Source organism: Pecten maximus, chromosome 6 (assembly GCF_902652985.1).
Source record: "Pecten maximus chromosome 6, xPecMax1.1, whole genome shotgun sequence".
In the NCBI taxonomy this organism is placed as follows: Eukaryota; Metazoa; Mollusca; class Bivalvia; order Pectinida; family Pectinidae; genus Pecten; species Pecten maximus.
Window position 1 is genome coordinate 29,015,970 of NC_047020.1, and position 22,362 is coordinate 29,038,331.

The 22,362-nt window shown below is 37.9% G+C and overlaps 1 protein-coding gene across 1 annotated transcript in view; it reads left to right on the plus strand.

Moving 5' to 3' along the window:
- The window catches only part of LOC117329473, a 102,979-nt gene extending 81,952 nt beyond the window's left edge, over positions 1 to 21,027 (plus strand). The window contains 5 exon segments of the mRNA XM_033887428.1: positions 3,506 to 3,610; positions 3,998 to 5,292; positions 10,853 to 10,876; positions 17,727 to 18,338; positions 18,340 to 21,027. Of these exon segments, the coding sequence (XP_033743319.1) occupies positions 3,506 to 3,610; positions 3,998 to 5,292; positions 10,853 to 10,876; positions 17,727 to 18,338; positions 18,340 to 18,810 (2,507 nt within the window). The 3' untranslated portion in view covers positions 18,811 to 21,027.
- Positions 21,028 to 22,362: the final 1,335 nt, after the last annotated feature.

Consider the following 22,362-nt stretch of genomic DNA (forward strand, 5'->3'; position numbering starts at 1 on the left):
ATAATTTTTTTTATCAGACATTAATTTCCTTTCTCCTGGTTTTCTCCCTTTGAATTGTTTGATTTTCGTCATATTCCTCAATCCCCACTTTGTGTTTTCCATGGATTTTTTTTCCTAGCAGCCTTAATTCTGAACTATTTCACATCATGGAGTGATGCTAGTTTTCCCTGGTGGTTACCTCCCTTTGATTAGTTTGTCGTGGTTATAGCTGATATTTTACATGCATTTTTGATGGCATCTATGATGGAAGAGGTTTATCTCATAAAAGACTTTTCCTAACCTGACAGAGTTGTTCCCCATGATATGTAATTCCAAATACATGTGTAGGCTACATCCAGACTTTGTATCAACATCAAGACCACATCAGAATCTGAAGTTTTTAACGTCAGGGTGCCTTTGGCACCTGCCGTTATAGGCGTGGTGGGAAAATGTTGTTACTGATAGATCTGTTCCGGCTAACTATTCCTCATTTCTGTCATACAAATGATATACATCCGCAGCCTAATATAGTTCCTATTTTGATAGCAATTATTGACACAATTTAAGTGATGTAAACCGTGTTTACTGCAATTATTTAAAATGAAATGTTAATGTTTGGTGTTCTAGATTATTTTAGAGTATAATTATTAACCTTTTCCTTCGTCAGTATATACAATTTTGTTGGCGTAGGATTACGTAGTTCCGTCTCGATACTGCCTTGAAAACGAAAGTAGAAAAATCAGTTTGATCATCGTAGAAATTTACATGCATTCACAGAGAAACTATCCACATCTGTTCATCCTGAGTTAATATGCAGGAACATTTTATAGCTTAAAACCAATCCTATTTACGTAGTCAAATGCACCCGAGCATTCCACGAGATAACTTCAGCTGTCACGTGACTCTTCACGACACTAGTCAGCCAGACTGTAACTAAACCAACGACCGTTCGCAGTTTCAAATTCATTTGTAAGTCGCTAGAATAGAAAACTTCGGCTGTGTACATCTTGGATTTTATCTTTAGTTGTAGTTACTTGACAACATGTTCTGTTAATAGACCGATTTGTCACTCAGTTGATTCTTTTTTCAAAGTTTACAAGCAGCTTTACTGATTCAGGAGTATATCAATAATCTTCCACAAGCAATAAAGAAATCAGGAAAGAACTATACTCAGCTTTTGTCAGCTGATATATATGTTATACATGTTTTCTTGAATATATATAGAATAGAAATACCAGGGCCAGATGAAGACATTTCATCTGATGCAAATGTAACTGTCTGACTATAAAATCCAATTTTAAATTTCTTATAATATGACCTCAGACCCTGACATTTCTCAGGGCCTTTGGCCCTTTGATTACCGAAGGTCAAGGTCACATCAGAATCTGGAGTTTTTACTAAAGTTCAAGGTTACATTAGAATCTGGAGTGAGCATGCATTAGTATATTGGCCACTCTTGTGTTTTGTTATCAAACATTAACTATTGACTATAAAATGTATCACCGCATGAAGGATCTGTAAGGACAGTAGAGACAATAGTTACTTATAGGAGTAGGGCATGACCAGTATCAGCTTTACCTCAACAAAACTCAAAATATTGGGTATTCAGAAGCATTTCTATCATCATTTTCCATCAGCATACTGTGTGTTTAGGTTCTGTGGTAATCCTTCAAATCACATGATTTTTCTTATCGTGTAATATGAATTCAGTGGAAATAGTTACCATGAAACAGTATACATACAGTGCAGTACAAATATATCATACAAATCTGGAGCATGTTTAAACTGAACACTCAGCACTGTCTCAGCTATTTATAACTACAATCTTTATGCTGACACGTCGAGCTATATGGACATGGTATGGCTGTACTCGGCACTGTCTCAGCTATTTATAACTACAATCTTTATACTGACACGTCGAGCTATATTGACATGGTATGGCTGTACTCGGCACTGTCTCAGCTATTTATTACTACAATCTGAAAGCTGACACGACAAGCTATATTGACATGGTATGGCTGTACTCGACACGGTCTCAACTATTTATTACTACAATCTTAATGCTGACACGACGAGCTATATTGACATGGTATAAATGCACTCTCGACACGGTCTCAACTATTTATTACTATAATCTTTAGTCTGACACGACAAGCTATATTGACATGGTAGGACTTCACTCTCGACATGGTCTCAACTATTTATTACTATAATCTTTAGCCTGACACGACGAGCTATATTGACATGGTATAATGCACTCTGGACACGGTCTCAGCTATTTATTACTACAATCTGCTATATATTATAAATACTGACTCAGCTATATATTACTATACTCTCATTGCTGATAAGGGGCTCTGTGACACAAGTCTATGTATTGACTTTGTAATAACTGCACTCTGAGTGTTATTCAGAGCTATGCATTGCTTGTTTCTTTTTTTTTTACAAATGAATTTATGTATTAACATATTAAATCTTACAGTATCATATTATCCCACCCAAGGCCCAAATGACATTTCATGTTTGTGTATCTACTATTGATGTCCATGACTGAGGCCGCCACTGAAATTGTATGTGTATCCAAAGGCTTGAAAATGTTAACCACACTTAGGCCTCAAATGATATTATATGTTTAGACTTGTCACTGTTACCCCACCATGGGCCTCAAATGACATTGTATTTGTAGACTTCTCACTGTTACCCCCCAAATGATATTGTTTGTGTATCTACTGCAGACTTGTCATTGTTTCCGCATCTTGGGCCCCAAATGACATTGTATGATGTTGGTCTAATACTGTTACCCTGCCTGAGGCCCCAAATGACATTGTCTGTATGATGTTGGTCTGACAATATTACCCCACCTGAGGACCCAAATGACATTGTATGATGTTGGTCTGACACTGTTACCCCACCTCGGGCCCCAAATGACATTGTATGATGTTGGTCTGACACTGTTACCCCACCTCTGGCCCCAAATGACATTGTCTGTATGATGTCGGTCTGACACTGTTACCCCGCATGAGGCCCCAAATGACATTGTATGTATGTCGTTGGTCTGACAATATTACCCCACCTCAGGCCCCAAATGACATTGTCTGTATGATGTTGGTCTGACACTGTTACCCCACCTCAGGCCCCAAATGACATTGTCTGTATGATGTCGGTCTGACATGGTTACCCCACCTGAGGCCCCAAATGACATTGTCTGTATGGTGTCGGTCTGACACTGTTACCCCACCTGTGGCCCCAAATGACAATGTTTGTGTGGTGTCGGTTGACAATATTACCCCACCTCAGGCCCCAAATGACATTGTATGTATGTCGTTGGTCTGACAATATTACCCCACCTCAGGCCCCAAATGACATTGTCTGTATGATGTCGGTCTGACACTGTTACATTTTGTACCCTACCTGAGGCCCCAAATGACATTGTCTGTATGGTGTCGGTCTGACAATGTTACCCCACCTCAGGCCCCAAATGACAATGTTTGTGTATGTCTGATCTTTATTTATGTATCTGTTATAGATTTGACACTGCTACCTCCACTTGAGGCCCCAAACATGGGGAACACAGTAAGCCATTATGGTACGTGGAGCCCGGAGATGTTACAGAGCCACCTACACAGTATGGGTAAGGGACATAATTCTGTCATCAGTTATAACAAAAATTGCATTTTATGCCCCGCCATGAAATTGGAAGGGGGCATATAGTGTTACCCATGTCTGTCCTGTCACGTCCCTATGCAATGTAACTAGCTAATCTCAAGAACTGCTGATGCAGTCCTCACCAGGGACATTTATGTCCTACAGACATTTTCTAGTTTGATGAAAGTCAAAATATCTGAAATCTCAATAATGCCAAACCTTTTTGTTTAAGAGTTGTAATGGTTACAGAGGAAGTCATGGAATATTGAGCAATCAATTTAAGTTAAATTCATGATAATAGTTTATAAACTGAAACTATTTCCAAACTGCTTCCTTGACTGTAGTTGTATATGTTATGTTTTGCACTTCGTAGGTCAAGTTGAAGGTCACCCACCTGCTTTAGTGAGGTCAGCCAGTGTAGGCGACACACCTGATTTCTTTGACGAAGATATTGATTCGCTAATCGCTAACTTAACAGTGCCACCACCTCCTTCTTCTGTTGAGGAAGGTAAAGGTACACAGGAGGAGGGAGGGCAGGTTGACGCCCACATGCCAATAGACGAGAGCTTTTCTGACCTTGTCATCCCCCCACCCCCTGGGGAGTCAGTCACAGCTCTCCAACATATTGCAATAGTTCCCCCTATAGAAGGTCAAACTGAAGCTGATATTAAGATGAGGAAGAGACACCATAGACGTTCTAGTTCTTTAGACACATTTTTCATTAAATTTCCTGTGGAGGATGGTGGTACAGAATCCTGTACTGATCCGCCGGAGGACATACCTCCACAACTGCCAGCCTCATCACCCCCAAAATTGTCCCCTTCCAGAAATCCTCCGAATGAGTTGGTCTTACCTAGTGGTGGGTCTCCACCCCTGAAGGACTTTGAATCTCCAGCATCAGTGTCACAAAGACTGAACACATTACTGCAATCTATGCCGATCCCTGGAGAAGATTCTCAACGGTTCAGTAGAAACACTCGGCGCACATCCTCACTCAAACTGTCACGCAGTTCATCTGCGGACACTGCTAATGTTGTGCAGGAGGCTATTGATTCTGTTAATGCAGTTGCTGTTAAATTTGGGAGGAGTAACTCTTTCCAAACAAGACACAGAAGACGAGATGTGGACAATCAAGGGAGATCACCCTCTAGTCACAAAAATGGACCAGGAATTAGCTCCCCTGGTACATCACAGGATCACCATTCACGGCGTCTACAGAGGACTCACTCGTTTGATGTGAAGGCTAACAAGGAGAACCATGACAATATATGGTCAGATAGTTCAGGCAGTGATACGAGTGACACCCTGGCCTCACTGAAGGCCACTCTCAAATCCTATCGAGACTTCCTTCTCAGCAAGTCAAAGGATTCCTCTCGAACAAAAGACTCCAGGCGATCTAGTATCTCTAGTGATGAGGGAAGTGAAAAAAATGGCAGTTCCTTACACAGGTCAAACTCCTTCACGCTTGGATGGTTAAAGCGCAGGTCATCCTTGTCAGGGTCTGATGATAAAGGTCGTAGGTCAGGTAGTGACCTGGCTTTAAATAAAGATCAACCAATCAGAAAGAAAGAAGGTGTTGAAGGGATTGACAAAAAGACGCCAGTGTTAATGAACCAGTTAGCTGTAACAAGGTCAAAGTTAAAAAGTCACTCGGCTTTTTCAGTTCAGGTGAGATTTTACATAGAACATGTAAATATGTATTTTTTGTTAAATCTATAAACAACATTCTCCTGTAGATAGACCTTGTATTAACTTATAGCACCTTTATCTACAAACAATGGTAGAACTGGTACTTACACCCTATACACTTACATTGGAATCTACCTTTATTGTTTGGGTTAATTTATGAGGAAAAGGTAAGGTTTCTAGGATTGTTAAGTTCAGAACGTGATAGTCTTTGTAAATTTTGCTGTATATAATAAAACAACGATGAAACTAGTCATACTAATTTACTATATAAATCACTGTTGATAGCTTGGGTAAAAGCATATAGGCATCTTAATGTAGGCGGACAACTTTGTTAGTCAGAAAAGAAATATGTGGGGTGCAAGTTAATATCCATGAATTGTTGTGGATTAAAACTTGTACACTATATAACTATACAATTTTAGGTGTAGGTATAATTAGTATTGACCACTATTTCTTGTTCAGTCACTAGATTCAAATATTTTGTATTACAAAAGAAAAGTGGAAATTGTTTACTTTAGTGATATTAGAAAATAAAATAACAATGAAATACAAAATGTAATACCAGGTTAAATTTTAGATGGTAACTTCTTCAGGTCAAGATTCAAAACTACTTTACAACTTCTGTCCAGTATATGTCTTTGAACATAATCCATTAATTTCCATCACAGATTCAAAGTAACAGTTTTATGTAGAAGGTGTACCAAAGTTAACTCCTTCGCTAAGGTTAAGTGAGAATACAGGATAAGGGCCTATAAACCCTATGTTGTATGTACAGTTGCAGGGCCTTCTTTCTGACTTAGAGTCAGAGTTGCATGCTCGGGTCAACTCCATGGTATGTAACCTTGACCCTCACATGCCTGTTTGTCTACGTCATACAAGTCGCAGTCACGAGTTCTCACTGTAACCACGCATAATTCAAAGTTGATAGAAAAACAATGGATAACAAATAATGTGATCCTCCACTAGAAACATGTTATGTATGAGTTTTGGTAATGTCACTGTATGACCTTTGACCTTTGCCATTCCAGCATTACACATACCCCCTTCGTGGGAAGGTTAGTACAGGTTGACCTCTGACCTTAAACCTTTCCTCCAATAACAGTCACTACCACTTTCTTTGTGTTCCATCCCAAACAGATCTAACATGTCTCTCTAGCAGTCTGGCAGTCAAGTGACCTTCAGGCAACCTTCAGCTGGTGATCAGGGACCACCATGGTCATCGGACCAACATGTAGTGGTGATCTTTGACCAAATTGCAAAAGAAATTTTCATTCTGAAGTATGGCAGAAATTTATGTTGGTAGAAGCATTGCTATGGTTACCAGACTGCAGGGTGTGTCATGTGATGTATATACACTGTGTAGTGTGATGTGTTCACTGGAGAATTAACTTTTAGTTTTCAGCCTCACTGGTGTTGCCTACACAGTCAGACTAAGGTTTGCATTTCTCATATGCTTTCTGATGTACAGTAGTATATGTGTATTTTTTATTTATTTATATATATATTTTTAAACATAACAGATACCCTGAAGGTCATAAAAAATAAGTTAAAATGTAAGTCAAGGTCAAAAAAGGTCAAATGATATTACAGAAAATGTAGGTAAGATAATAATTGATATTCAAGTAAAAGCATAGATGGTAGAATTGTATTTCGTTGTAAAATAGGCCAGATCATGTAATCATTGTCCAGTTATATATAAATCATGGAGTTGTTAAAGGATAAGAGCTGGATTATCTGTGTCAGGATCAATGAGAAGTGTGAGACAGTAGTGATAACACTGGTATTGTGGCACTATATTCAATTCATTAAGGGAAAAAAATATTTCTTACTACAAGGAAATACCGTATATATAATTAATTTAGTATGTTTCTTTACTTGTCTCTCTTTCGTTATTATTTTTATACACAGTTCTGACCGACGGGCAGGGAGGGGTAGAACATTCAGTGTCTGTACATGTCCAATATGTTCATCATGTGAATGTAATTTAAACTTTTTAAGTAACAATATTCTCATGAAAGCTATCAAGCCCCTTATATATCTTGGAGTTATCTCCCTTTATGTATTCAGCTATACAATATCTAACCAGTATGAGCAACAGTACCCCCGGTATATAAAGTTTAAATACCATGAAAACTCGGGACAGATTTGATTATTATCATCATTAAACAATTATATTTGCAAAATATTTATCACTGTAGCGTGGCATAGGTGTATATTTGTATATTGTTCCCTGTCCTGTGGTTCTCATGTTCTACAGACATCAACTTTTAATTTGTCTTTTGTTTTTGGGTAAATAAACCCATCCAATATATCTCAACTACACACCATTGGAACTTTATCAAATGTGTAGAACAGTTAGGTAGGAGAAGTTGTGTGGCAAATTGTTAATCATCATAAAAGTGATATATCTCATAGTTCATGTCCTAAAAGTGATATATCTCGTAGTTCATGTCCTAAAAGTGATATATCTCGTAGTTCATGTCATAAAAGACAGTGATATATCTCATAGTTCATGTCCTAAAAGACAGTGATATATCTCGTAGTTCATGTCATAAAAGACAATGATATATCTCGTAGTTCATGTCATAAAAGTGATATATCTCGTAGTTCATGTCATAAAAGTGATATATCTCATAGTTCATGTCCTAAAAGTGATATATCTCATAGTTCATGTCATAAAAGACAGTGATTTATTACATTTTTACCAGTGAAATATCAAAAATTATTCATTCTATAAAAGTGATATTTTTCACTAGTGAAAAATATCATATTTATCACTAGTGAAAAATATCACTTTTGCTGATTTGACCAATCAAATTAATGATGAGAAAATACCAAAATAATTGACCAATCAGAAAGCCCGACATATATCTCAGCACCTGGACAGGGGGAACTACATTTTTTGTTTACAAATTATCGCTGTAGGCCTAGTTAGCATACTGGGTAGGTTTTTCGTTGATAAAAAATGTAATAAACAGAATATCTAACAGTGTCTTCAGTAATACCAAATATATTTCACTCGTGTGGCTAATATTTAGATATTTTTCACTCGTGCTGCGCACTCGTGAAAAATGTCAAAATATTAGCCCCACTCGTGAAATATATTTGGTATTACTGAAAACACTGTTAGATATCCTCTATATATCCCGTAGTTCATGTCATAAAAAACAGTGATATATCTCATAGTTCATGTCATAAAAGTGATATATCTCGTAGTTCATGTCATAAAAGACAGTGATATATCTCATAGTTCATGTCATAAAAGTGATATATCTCATAGTTCATGTCATAAAAGTGATATATCTCGTAGTTCATGTCATAAAAGACAGTGATATATCTCATAGTTCATGTCATAAAAGTGATATATCTCGTAGTTCATGTCATAAAAGTGATATATCTCTTAGATCATGTCATAAAAGTGATATATCTCTTAGATCATGTCATAAAAGACAGTGATATATCTCGTAGTTCATGTCATAAAAGACAGTGATATATCTCGTAGTTCATGTGATAAAAGTGATATATCTCTTAGATCATGTCATAAAAGTGATATATCTCGTAGTTCATGTCATAAAAGACAGTGTTATATTTTGTAGTTCATGTCATAAAAGACAGTGATATATCTCGTAGTTCATGTCATAAAAGTGATATATCTCTTAGTTCATGTCATAAAAGTGATATATCTCGTAGTTCATGTCATAAAAGTGATATATCTCTTAGATCATGTCATAAAAGTGATATATCTCTTAGATCATGTCATAAAAATGATATATCTCATAGTTCATGTCATAAAAGTGATATATCTCATAGTTCATGTCATACAAGTGATATATCTCATAGTTAATGTCATAAAAGACAGTGATATATCTCGTAGTTCATGTCATAAAAGTGATATATCTCATAGTTCATGTCCTAAAAGACAGTGATATATCTCATAGTTCATGTCCTAAAAGACAGTGATATATCTTATAGTTCATGTCATAAAAGACAGTGATATATCTCGTAGCTCATGTCCTAAAAGTGATATATCTCGTAGTTCATGTCATAAAAGACAATGATATATCTCGTAGTTCATGTCATAAAAGACAATGATATATCTCGTAGCTCATGTCCTAAAAGTGATATATCTCGTAGTTCATGTCATAAAAGACAGTGATATATCTCGTAGTTCATGTCCTAAAAGACAGTGATATATCTCGTAGTTCATGTCATAAAAGACAGTGATATATCTCATAGTTCATGTCATAAAAGTGATATATCTCGTAGTTCATGTCATAAAAGTGATATATCTCTTAGATCATGTCTTAAAAGACAGTGATATATATCGTAGTTCATGTCATAAAAGACAGTGATATATCTCGTAGTTCATGTCATAAAAGTGATATATCTCGTAGTTCATGTCATAAAAGTGATATATCTCTTAGATCATGTCATAAAAGTGATATATCTCGTAGTTCCTGTCCTAAAAGACAGTGATAATCTTGTAGTTCATGTCATAAAAGACAGTGATATATCTCGTAGTTCATGTCATAAAAGTGATATATCTCGTAGTTCATGTCATAAAAGACTGATATATCTCGTAGTTCATGTCATAAAAGTGATATATCTTGTAGTTCATATCATAAAAGTGATATATCTCATAGTTCATGTCATAAAAGACAGTGATATATCGTGTAGTTCATGTCATAAAAGACAGTGATAATCTTGTAGTTCATGTCATAAAAGACAGTGATATATCTCATAGTTCATGTCATAAAAGACAGTGATATATCGTAGTTCATGTCATAAAAGACAGTGATATATCTCGTAGTTCATGTCATAAAAGACAGTGATATATCTCATAGTTCATGTCATAAAAGACAGTGATATATCTCATAGTTCATGTCATAAAAGACAGTGATATATCGTAGTTCATGTCATAAAAGACAGTGATATATCTCATAGTTCATGTCATAAAAGACAGTGATATATCGTAGTTCATGTCATAAAAGACAGTGATATATCTCATAGTTCATGTCATAAAAGACATTGATATATCTCATAGTTCATGTCATAAAAGACTGATATATCTCATAGTTCATGTCATAAAAGACAGTGATATATCTCATAGTTCATGTCATAAAAGACAGTGATATATCTCATAGTTCATGTCATAAAAGACAGTGATATATCGTAGTTCATGTCATAAAAGACAGTGATAATCTTGTAGTTCATGTCATAAAAGACAGTGATATATCTCGTAGTTCATGTCATAAAAGACAGTGATATATCTCGTAGTTCATGTCATAAAAGACAGTGATATATCGTAGTTCATGTCATAAAAGACAGTGATATATCTCATAGTTCATGTCATAAAAGACATTGATATATCTCATAGTTCATGTCATAAAAGACAGTGATACATCTCATAGTTCATGTCATAAAAGTGATATATCTCGAAGTTCATGTCATAAGAGCAGTGATATATCTCATAGTTCATGTCATAAAAGACAATGATATCATATCTCGTAGTTCATGTTATTGATGATATTGTTTTCAGGAAGCAGAACACCTTAAGGAACAGGTAATATCATTTATTGTGTAATCTGGTGACAGAAATTTTATTGTAGTTGCTACTCACAGCGTCATGTGCTCAGCCATTACTACTGCTACATGTTTCACATGAATGAGTCTGAGAAATAGCTGCACCGTATGATCCGAGTATCAATCCTGCTACTGTTACTGTATTACACAGTCTGTACCCACACTTACAGCTCACACAGTCTGTACCAACACTACAGCTCACACACTCTCTACAAACACTTACAGCTCACACAGTCTGTACCCACACTTACAGCTCACACACTCTCTACAAACACTTACAGCTCACACAGTCTGTACACACATTTACACCTCACAGTCTCTACACACATTTACACCTCACACAATATCTACACACATTTACACCTCACACAGTCTCGACACACATTTACACCTCACACACTCTCTACACACATTTACACACATTTACACCTCACACACTCTCTACACACATTTACACCTCACACAATCTCTACACACATTTACACCTCACACAGTCTCTACACACATTTACACCTCACAGTCTCTACACACATTTACACCTCACAGTCTCTACACACATTTACACCTCACACAGTCTCTACACACATTTACACCTCACACAGTCTCTACACACATTTACACCTCACACAGTCTCTACACACATTTACACCTCACACAATCTCTACACACATTTACACCTCACACAGTCTCTACACATATTTACACCTCACACAGTCTCTACACACATTTACACCTCACAGTCTACACACATTTACACCTCACACAGTCTCTACACACATTTACACCTCACACAGTCTCTACACACATTTACACCTCACAGTCTCTACACACATTTACACCTCACACAGTCTCTACACACATTTACACCTCACACAGTCTCTACACACATTTACACCTCACACAGTCTCTACACACATTTACACCTCACACAGTCTCTACACACATTTACACCTCACAGTCTCTACACACATTTACACCTCACACAGTCTCTACACACATTTACACCTCACACAATCTCTACACACATTTACACCTCACACAGTCTCTACACACATTTACACCTCACACAGTCTCTACACACATTTACACCTCACACAGTCCCCTACAAAACATTTACACCTCACAGTCTCTACACACATTTGCATCTCACAGTCCTTACCCATTTACCACCTCACACAGTCTCTACACACATTTACACCTCACAGTCGACACACATTTACACCTCACACAGTCCTCTACACACATCTCACCCCAAAGTCTACACCTCACAACCCGGGCTTACCACATTACACCTCACACGTCTCTACACACATTTACACCTCAACAGTCCTCTTTACACCCCATTTACAACCTTTATCACACAGTCCTCTACAACCATTTTCACCTCACACAGTCTCTACACACATTTACACCTCACACAGTCTCTACACACATTTACACCTCACAGTCTCTACACACATTTACACCTCACACAGTCTGTACACACATTTACACCTCACACAGTCTGTACACACATTTACACCTCACAGTCTCTACACACATTTACACCTCACACAGTCCCTACACACATTTACACCTCACAAGTCTCTACACACATTTACACCTCACGGTCTCTACACACATTTACACCTCACACAGTCTATACACACATTTACACCTCACACAGTCTGTACACACATTTACACCTCACAGTCTCTACACACATTTACACCTCACACAGTCCCTACACACATTTACACCTCACAAGTCTCTACACACATTTACACCTCACGGTCTCTACACACATTTACACCTCACAGTCTCTACACACATTTACACCTCACACAGTCCCTACACACATTTACACCTCACAAGTCTCTACACACATTTACACCTCACACAGTCCCTACACACATTTACACCTCACAATCTCTACACACATTTACACCTCACACAGTCTCTACACACATTTACACCTCACACAGTCTCTACACACATTTACACCTCACACAGTCTCTACACACATTTACACCTCACAGTCTCTACACACATTTACACCTCACACAGTCTCTACACACATTTACACCTCACAGTCTCTACACACATTTACACCTCACACAGTCTCTACACACATTTACACCTCACAGTCTCTACACACATTTACACCTCACACAGTCTCTACACACATTTACACCTCACAGTCTCTACACACATTTACACCTCACACAATATCTACACACATTTACACCTCACACAGTCTCGACACACATTTACACCTCACACACTCTCTACACACATTTACACACATTTACACCTCACACACTCTCTACACACATTTACACCTCACACAATCTCTACACACATTTACACCTCACACAGTCTCTACACACATTTACACCTCACAGTCTCTACACACATTTGCATCTCACAGTCTCTACACACATTTACACCTCACACAGTCTCTACACACATTTACACCTCACAGTCTCGACACACATTTACACCTCACACAGTCTCTACACACATCTACACCTCACACAGTCTCTACACACATTTCCCACCACACAGTCTCTACACACATTTACACCTCACACAGTCTCTACACACATTTACACCTCACACAGTCTCTACACACATTTACACCTCACACAGTCTCTACACACATTTACACCTCACACAGTCTACACACATTTACACCTCACACAGTCTCTACACACATTTACACCTCACACAGTCTCTACACACATTTACACCTCACACAGTCTGTACACACATTTACACCTCACACAGTCTGTACACACATTTACACCTCACAGTCTCTACACACATTTACACCTCACACAGTCCCTACACACATTTACACCTCACAGTCTCTACACACATTTACACCTCACGGTCTCTACACACATTTACACCTCACACAGTCTATACACACATTTACACCTCACACAGTCTGTACACACATTTACACCTCACACAGTCTCTACACACATTTACACCTCACACAGTCCCTACACACATTTACACCTCACAAGTCTCTACACACATTTACACCTCAACGGTCTCTACACACATTTACACCTCACAGTCTCTACACACATTTACACCTCACACAGTCCCTACACACATTTACACCTCACAAGTCTCTACACACATTTACACCTCACACAGTCCCTACACACATTTACACCTCACAATCTCTACACACATTTACACCTCACACAGTCTCTACACACATTTACACCTCACACAGTCTCTACACACATTTACACCTCACAGTCTCTACACACATTTACACCTCACACAGTCTACACACATTTACACCTCACAGTCTCTACACACATTTACACCTCACACAGTCTCTACACACATTTACACCTCACACAGTCTCTACACACATTTACACCTCACACAGTCTCTACACACATTTACACCTCACAGTCTCTACACACATTTACACCTCACACAGTCTCTACACACATTTATACCTCACACAGTCTCTATACACATTTACACCTCACACAGTCTCTACACACATTTACACCTCACACAGTCTCTACACACATTTACACCTCACAATCTCTACACACATTTACACCTCACACAGTCTCTACACACATTTACACCTCACAGTCTCTACACACATTTACACCTCACACAGTCTCTACACACATTTACACCTCACACAATATCTACATACATTTACACCTCACACAGTCTCTACACACATTTACACCTCACACAGTCTCTACACACATTTACACCTCACACAGTCTCTATACACATTTACACCTCACACAGTCTCTACACACATTTACACTTCACACAGTCTCTACACACATTTACACCTCACAGTCTCTACACACATTTACACATCACACAGTCTCTACACACATTTACACCTCACAGTCTCTACACACATTTACACCTCACACAGTCTCTACACACATTTACACCTCACACAGTCTCTACACACATTTACACCTCACAGTCTCTACACACATTTACACCTCACACAGTCTATACACACATCTACACCTCACACAATCTCTACACACATTTACACCTCACACAGTCTCTACACACATTTACACCTCACACAGTCTCTACACACATTTACACCTCACACAGTCTCTACACACATTTACACCTCACACAGTCTCTACACACATTTACACCTCACCAGTCTCTACACACATTTACACCTCACACAGTCTCTACACACATTTACACCTCACAGTCTCTACACACATTTACACCTCACACAGTCTCTACACACATTTACACCTCACACAGTCTCTACACACATTTACACCTCACACAGTCTCTACACACATTTACACCTCACACAGTCTCTACACACATTTACACCTCACACAGTCTCTACACACATTTACACCTCACACAGTCTCTACACACATTTACACCTCACACAGTCTCTACACACATTTACACCTCACACAGTCTCTACACACATTTACACCTCACACAGTCTCTACACACATTTACACCTCACACAGTCTCTACACACATTTACACCTCACACAGTCTCTACACACATTTACACCTCACACAGTCTCTACACACATTTACACCTCACCCATCTCTACACACATCTTACACCTCACAGTCTCTACACACATTTACACCTCACACAATCTCTACATACATCTACACCTCACACAATCTCTACATACATCTACACCTCACACAGTCTCTACATACATCTACACCTCACACAGTCTCTACACACATTTACACCTCACACGTCTCTACACACATTTACACCTCACACAAGTCTCTACACACATTACACCTCACACAATCTCTACAAACATTTACACCTCACACAATCTCTACACACATTGTACACCTCACACACATTTACACCTCCTTACACACATTTACACCTACACAGTCTCTAACACATTACACCTCACACAGTCTCTACACACATTTACACCTCACACAGTCTCTACACACATTACACCTCACACAGTCTCTACACACCATTTACACCTCACACAGTCTCTACACAATTTACACCCTCACTGGTCTCTACACACATTTACACCTCACACAGTCTCTACACACATTACACCTCACACAGTCTCTACACACATTTACACCTCACACAGTCTCTACACACATTTACACCTCACACAGTCTCTACACACATTTACACCTCACACAGTCTCTACACACATTTACACATCACACAGTCTCGACACACATTTACACCTCACAGTCTCTACACACATTTACACCTCACACAGTCTCTACACACATTTACACCTCACACAGTCTCTACACACATTTACACCTCACACAGTCTCTACACACATTTACACCTCACACAGTCTCTACACACATTTACACCTCACACAATCTCTACACACATTTACACCTCACACAGTCTCTACACACATTTACACCTCACACAGTCTCTACACACATTTACACCTCACACAGTCTCTACACACATTTACACCTCACACAGTCTCTACACACATTTACACCTCACACAGTCTCTACACACATTTACACCTCACACAGTCTCTACACACATTTACACCTCACACAGTCTCTACACACATTTACACCTCACACAGTCTCTACACACATTTACACCTCACACAATCTCTACACACATTTACACCTCACACAGTCTCTACACACATTTACACCTCACACAGTCTCTACACACATTTACACCTCACACAGTCTCTACACACATTTACACCTCACAGTCTCTACACACATTTACACCTCACACAGTCTCTACACACATTTACACCTCACACAGTCTCGACAAACATTTACACCTCACACAGTCTACACACATTTACACCTCACAGTCTCTACACACATTTACACCTCACACAGTCTACACACATTTACACCTCACACAGTCTCTACACACATTTACACCTCACAGTCTCTACACACATTTACACCTCACACAGTCTCTACACACATTTACACCTCACACAGTCTCTACACACATTTACACCTCACACAATCTCTACACACATTTACACCTCACACAATCTCTACACACATTTACACCTCACACGGTCTCTACACACATTTACACCTCACACAATCTCTACACACATTTACACCTCACACAGTCTCTACACACATTTACACCTCACAGTCTCTACACACATTTACACCTCACACAGTCTCGACAAACATTTACTCCTCACACAGCTAGTCTTAATACATATGACTTACAGCATGAATGCAGGTTAAGGGAAGTATGAGATAATTACATAGATGTTATATATATATCATAACATTTGCCATAGGTGTGGTGTTTGTGTATTAAATTATATATACATTTACAAATTGTAAAACATTAATTGATTGAAGTGGAGATATTATTATGTAAACCTGGATTTGACAATGATTTCACGCTTACAATTAGTACGGCATTCCACTCACGCTTTTTGGGATAATTAATATGACTAATATAAGTTCCACAGAGTTTTAGTGATTGTACCTTCCAGTGTCATGGCGTTCTGATGTACAATACAATATCCTAGTAGATGTGAATTATGTTAATCATCATGAGTTCAACCAATAACCATCTCTGCCCATTCCATTCTTTCATCAGCCGAATATCAGATGACTTTGATACCATTATGTAAGATAATTTTAACTGATTTGAAATTCCATTATTTTGATTTCAGCTGATGTAGATACTATATCATGTGATTTTCATTATCACAGTAGATTTTATGTTAAACACTCATCAATCATGCCCATTATACTTTAGAAAAGAGACTAATTTTAAAAAAGAAAATCATGACAGCTGCTTATTTGGGTTACATTTGATTTTCCAGAAGGGCAGTAAGAAGATGGGACCAATGAAAGCTCTTTTGACTGCGTCAGACGGCCAGATTTCCAGCTGTGATGAGCGGCGACCTCTGGAACCCCTCCGTCTGTCACTTTACAATAAACCAGACCCGGTGGAAATCACAACAAAGGATGATTTATCTTTATCAGTGACCGAAACATCACAGGCCAAAAAGGACCTGAAAGTGAGTCCGTTTGGGACCGTGGGCAGCATGTGGCGCCCCATGTCCATGTCACGCAGCAGTTCGTCCTCAGACGAGCCTGAGACTCACACATACAACAACTTTGACCTTCTCAGAGACTTATCTACAGAAAAGGTTACAAATAAAGGTCGTACCTCGACCAAAGTGAAACAAGCCCCGGTCCCGGTCCCAGTCCCATCCCCCGTACGACCTCCTCGTAAAACTACCCCTGCTCCCTCAGTATCATCGTCTGTTTCATCCTCATTGTCATCCTCTCCAACCTCCTCTATCAATGGAGACATTAAAGACTCCTTGTCTGAGGATTGCTTTGCTTTATTACGTGAGAATGTCAGTAAAAATCATTCAGACAGTGTGAAACACATTCTCAAACGGACGTACAGTGTAGAAAGTTTCGCATTGTGCCAATGAGGACTCGGACAAGCTCTTGTCAGAACTGAAACAGACAATGGAGACACTGAAAGAATCGCGTATCGACCGCCAGCCGATACAATTTGGAATGTGTAAGGAGGAGTTGATAGGTCAAGTCAAATTATTTGTGACTGATGCCAAGCTCCTGGTCAGTAATGCCACACAGACACGGGACAAAATGGCCAAAAATCTCAACAAAAGTATGCACACACTTGCTAAAATCTTCCTTCATTGCCAAGCGACTATGTTAATGATGGAAGCAGTTCATCAGGCCCAACACCTTGGTTTTGAGGTGATAAAGGTCACCAATGCCTACAAGAGCACCGTTAACGCAGCCCATGCAGCTGTTGGCAAACCCCTCGGTGATCCTCATATGCGATATCTCATGCGCCAGGCAACCAACCTAGCAACTCTACTTAGCAACTTACTGAAAACATTGAAATCATTAGAGCAAAAATGATGCATAACTTTTTGTATTACAATATATACTGAGAAACCGATGCATAATTTCCAGGGGTATAATAGGCTATTATTTTTGTATGAAGTATGTTATTGAGGATTACCAGTGTTTTTGTTACCAAATGTTATTGAGTTAAAGCTTAAGACCAAGAGGATTCTGTTACTATATATAGACTGTGATATAAAGCATTATAGCCACTTATGTCTGTTGTTTTCCACATTCACCAATACCCTTAATCAGACTATATGTAACCAAATACACTTCAAACGTATGAAAGACTCAGAATACAATCGGGAGTTACCTGTATCTATGGTGACGCCCAAAGTTAGACCACATTTAGCCAAACTGCAATTTGAAACTTGTATAGTATTAAAACAAGCAACCTGGTCATGATGGCCCTTCCCTCACTCTTTGTGTCACAAATATTTTAATATTTTCAATCAACAATTAAGCATTAATTTCAATCTCCAAAACTACTGCCAGTAAGAACTACAACATCAGTGAGACATTCCAGGGATTTACAGCTACATTCCACAGACATGGGCTATGTAGAATCCTCACGCTTGTACAAGGCCTCCACATATTTGTCTGGTATTTGCTCACAATGAATAAATGAATTGTATCATTTTGGGTAATTCCTGCAAGAACATTCTGTGTACAGACTATTTACAAATTATCAGGGATGCAAGCATAAATATGTACTAGGAAAGGTTAGACTGTTCCAGGATGTAAAAACCAAACAAACACGTGACAGGTGAACAATATTGACACACATATTAGACAACTGCTTAGAATGTACATCATATGGAGCCCTTGTGGTTTTAATTGGTTCATTGACATACGTGAATGAGGGAAAGTTTAAGGGTAGTTATTATATAACTTGGTATCTAGATTAAGATTTAACATAATAAGTTATCAAATTCAAAATCATGACCAAGATGATTGAGATTTTTTAAACAAAAAATATCAATTACCAGATTGATTCAGCAAGAAGCTCCAAAGTACTAGATATTAAATGTATCAGCAAGCACATGAGATACTTGAGAGAGTCGTTTTATTCATTAGGTTTCTCCAAGTCATTTTTGTGAATACATGTTCCTTGTTTTTGAAAAGATTGGCAATATATTTCAATAGATTTGTAACCGATCATTATTTAAGGTTTTAAGACATTTATATTTGGAATTCATATTGAGGATGATTAAAATCATAAATTAATGAGAGGAAACTCAGAAAAATAAAGTGACTTTTGTTATGTTACTATGTAAGAGACAAGTGTTTGTTGGGTGGAAACTGTATTAGTGTGTATGAGATATGTAAGGTATAACTTATAAATCTAGCTTACCATAGGGAACACCAAATCTCTGACCTTGAACACTATTGTATACTTCATAAAGAGAAATACAATAACTGAATGTAGAATTATTAGGACATTAATTCATTATCGTTGTATACGTTCTTTATGGTGGAAAACTCCTAAATTACCTCCCTTAGTTATTAGTGACATTGACTTGTGATACCAGAAACTTATGTTGTCAGTGATGACTTAGTTATTAGTGACATTGACTTGTGATACCAGAAACTTATGTTGTCAGTGATGACTGCCAAAATATACCTGGTAATGAAAAATATTACCCGTCATCAACATTTTAACTGCATTTATGTCCCATGATGTGCTCCTTCTTTCATAGTTTAAAAAAAGTTAATAAAGTATATCTGTTTTCTGTATAATGTAGTTTTGGTCAAGACCAACCCTTGTTTGAGACAGCTGGCTAACAACTGTACACAGAGAACAGAAAGGGAGGGGGTAATATGATTCATAATGATGGCTTTCTGAGAGTAAAGGGCAATAAAGGGAGGTAATATGATGCTAGATTACTTGTAGTAAAGGGCAAAAACGGGTAGTTTGAGGATATATGCTTGCTTCTAGTAGTAAACGGTAAAATTTGGAGGTAATTTGATGTAAAATGTGAGCTAACTGGTAGAAAAATGAATTAAGGGAGGTAATCGTATGCTAAATATTAAAGGGAGGTAATTTGGTAGTTTTCAATTGTTACATAAATTTTATTATATTCAATTGACCAGGTCAGAGGTCACTAGTTAATCGTTATCTCAACATTATTGTTCATTACAGATAATATTATATATGTATCATTGTATTATATTATATATATATAACTTAACAATTTATTACAGAGAATAAAATACTCCACAATATTATATTTGCCTCATGTTGTATGAAAAATATGTAAAAACATTGTCATAATCATAATACAGGCTAATTAAAAAAAACAAAAGAATCAGAAAAGTACAATGAAAATATGACCAGGTGTTCTGAGAAGCAAGATTCTTTAAGTAGTGTCAGAACCTCATATTATATATAGAAGGGTCTACCAACATGTAAACAAAGCAGCTCTTCTAACTCCAAATCACCGAGAGGAGGGTAAGATATGAACAAATGTAAGATTTACACTGGTGTGCTTTAAAAGATGATATCAAGACCAGGTGTTTCAAAAGTGTAAGCATCTTCTGCTGAATCGATGAGATATGTTAGATGTCCATGCAATGGCATGTTCTCCCAGTGAGGGCCAGTGGTAGTGACAACGAAATCACCGGGTATAATAATTATCGGTCGTCATATCACATCAGATAAGAAATATTTCTGATACCTCAGTCTTCGTAAACAATTGTCTCTCTAAACGTGTTGTTTTTGTGTCACTAGATCGTTGAACGTCGACACGTTGGTACCGTAGACGAGGTTAGTATTCATTTTGATACCCGGGGGAATTTAAAACTCATAATTGAATAAGAAAAAGGTATCATAAGACTTAATGCTGTAAGATTCCGTAGACGAAAATATCACATCACATAAACAGCAATACATTGTCTATCAACAAAAATTCATAATATCAAAGTGCTTATTTGGAATAACAGCGACTTTGGTGAGGTCGTGATGAGTATAGAATAATGTGGCGATCTTGTCATCGTGCAATAATTTAAAGCCCTGATAATTCTCGATAGGCCTAAGGCACGGAACTGTAACGCAGTCACTTCATTAATGACCCAGTTTTTTGGCAACGGATTTTAAAGCACGTCGAGCTCACGACCTACTGTATCTTCCATTTGTAGATCTCTGTTTCAGAAGTATATTGATATAATCATTAGAGCTGTTTTGACGATTTTTAAGCCATTTTATCTACCATTAAACAGTCCATATGTGGGTATTGTAATGGACGATTTCCACATGGAAGAACTGTAGGCTTAATGTTGATGCTCGTTTTTCTCCGCTATTTGTGTATACTGTTGTTCCCGTTGTCTTGTACAACATTTGAAGAAAGAGTCATACCAATATGATTCACCAAACCACTCGGGTAGTAGAAACCGTGACTGAGAGTTACTGGGGAAAACCTGCGTGGTGATCATCACTGCTCATGCGCCATTTAACTGTGGTCGACAAAATCGCAAAAATAAGTATTAAGTCAGTTTTTTCTGGTACTAAACCTATGAACGTGCACCTCTTCGGGCAAATGTGGTTGCTATGAGCCCGAATTTTGT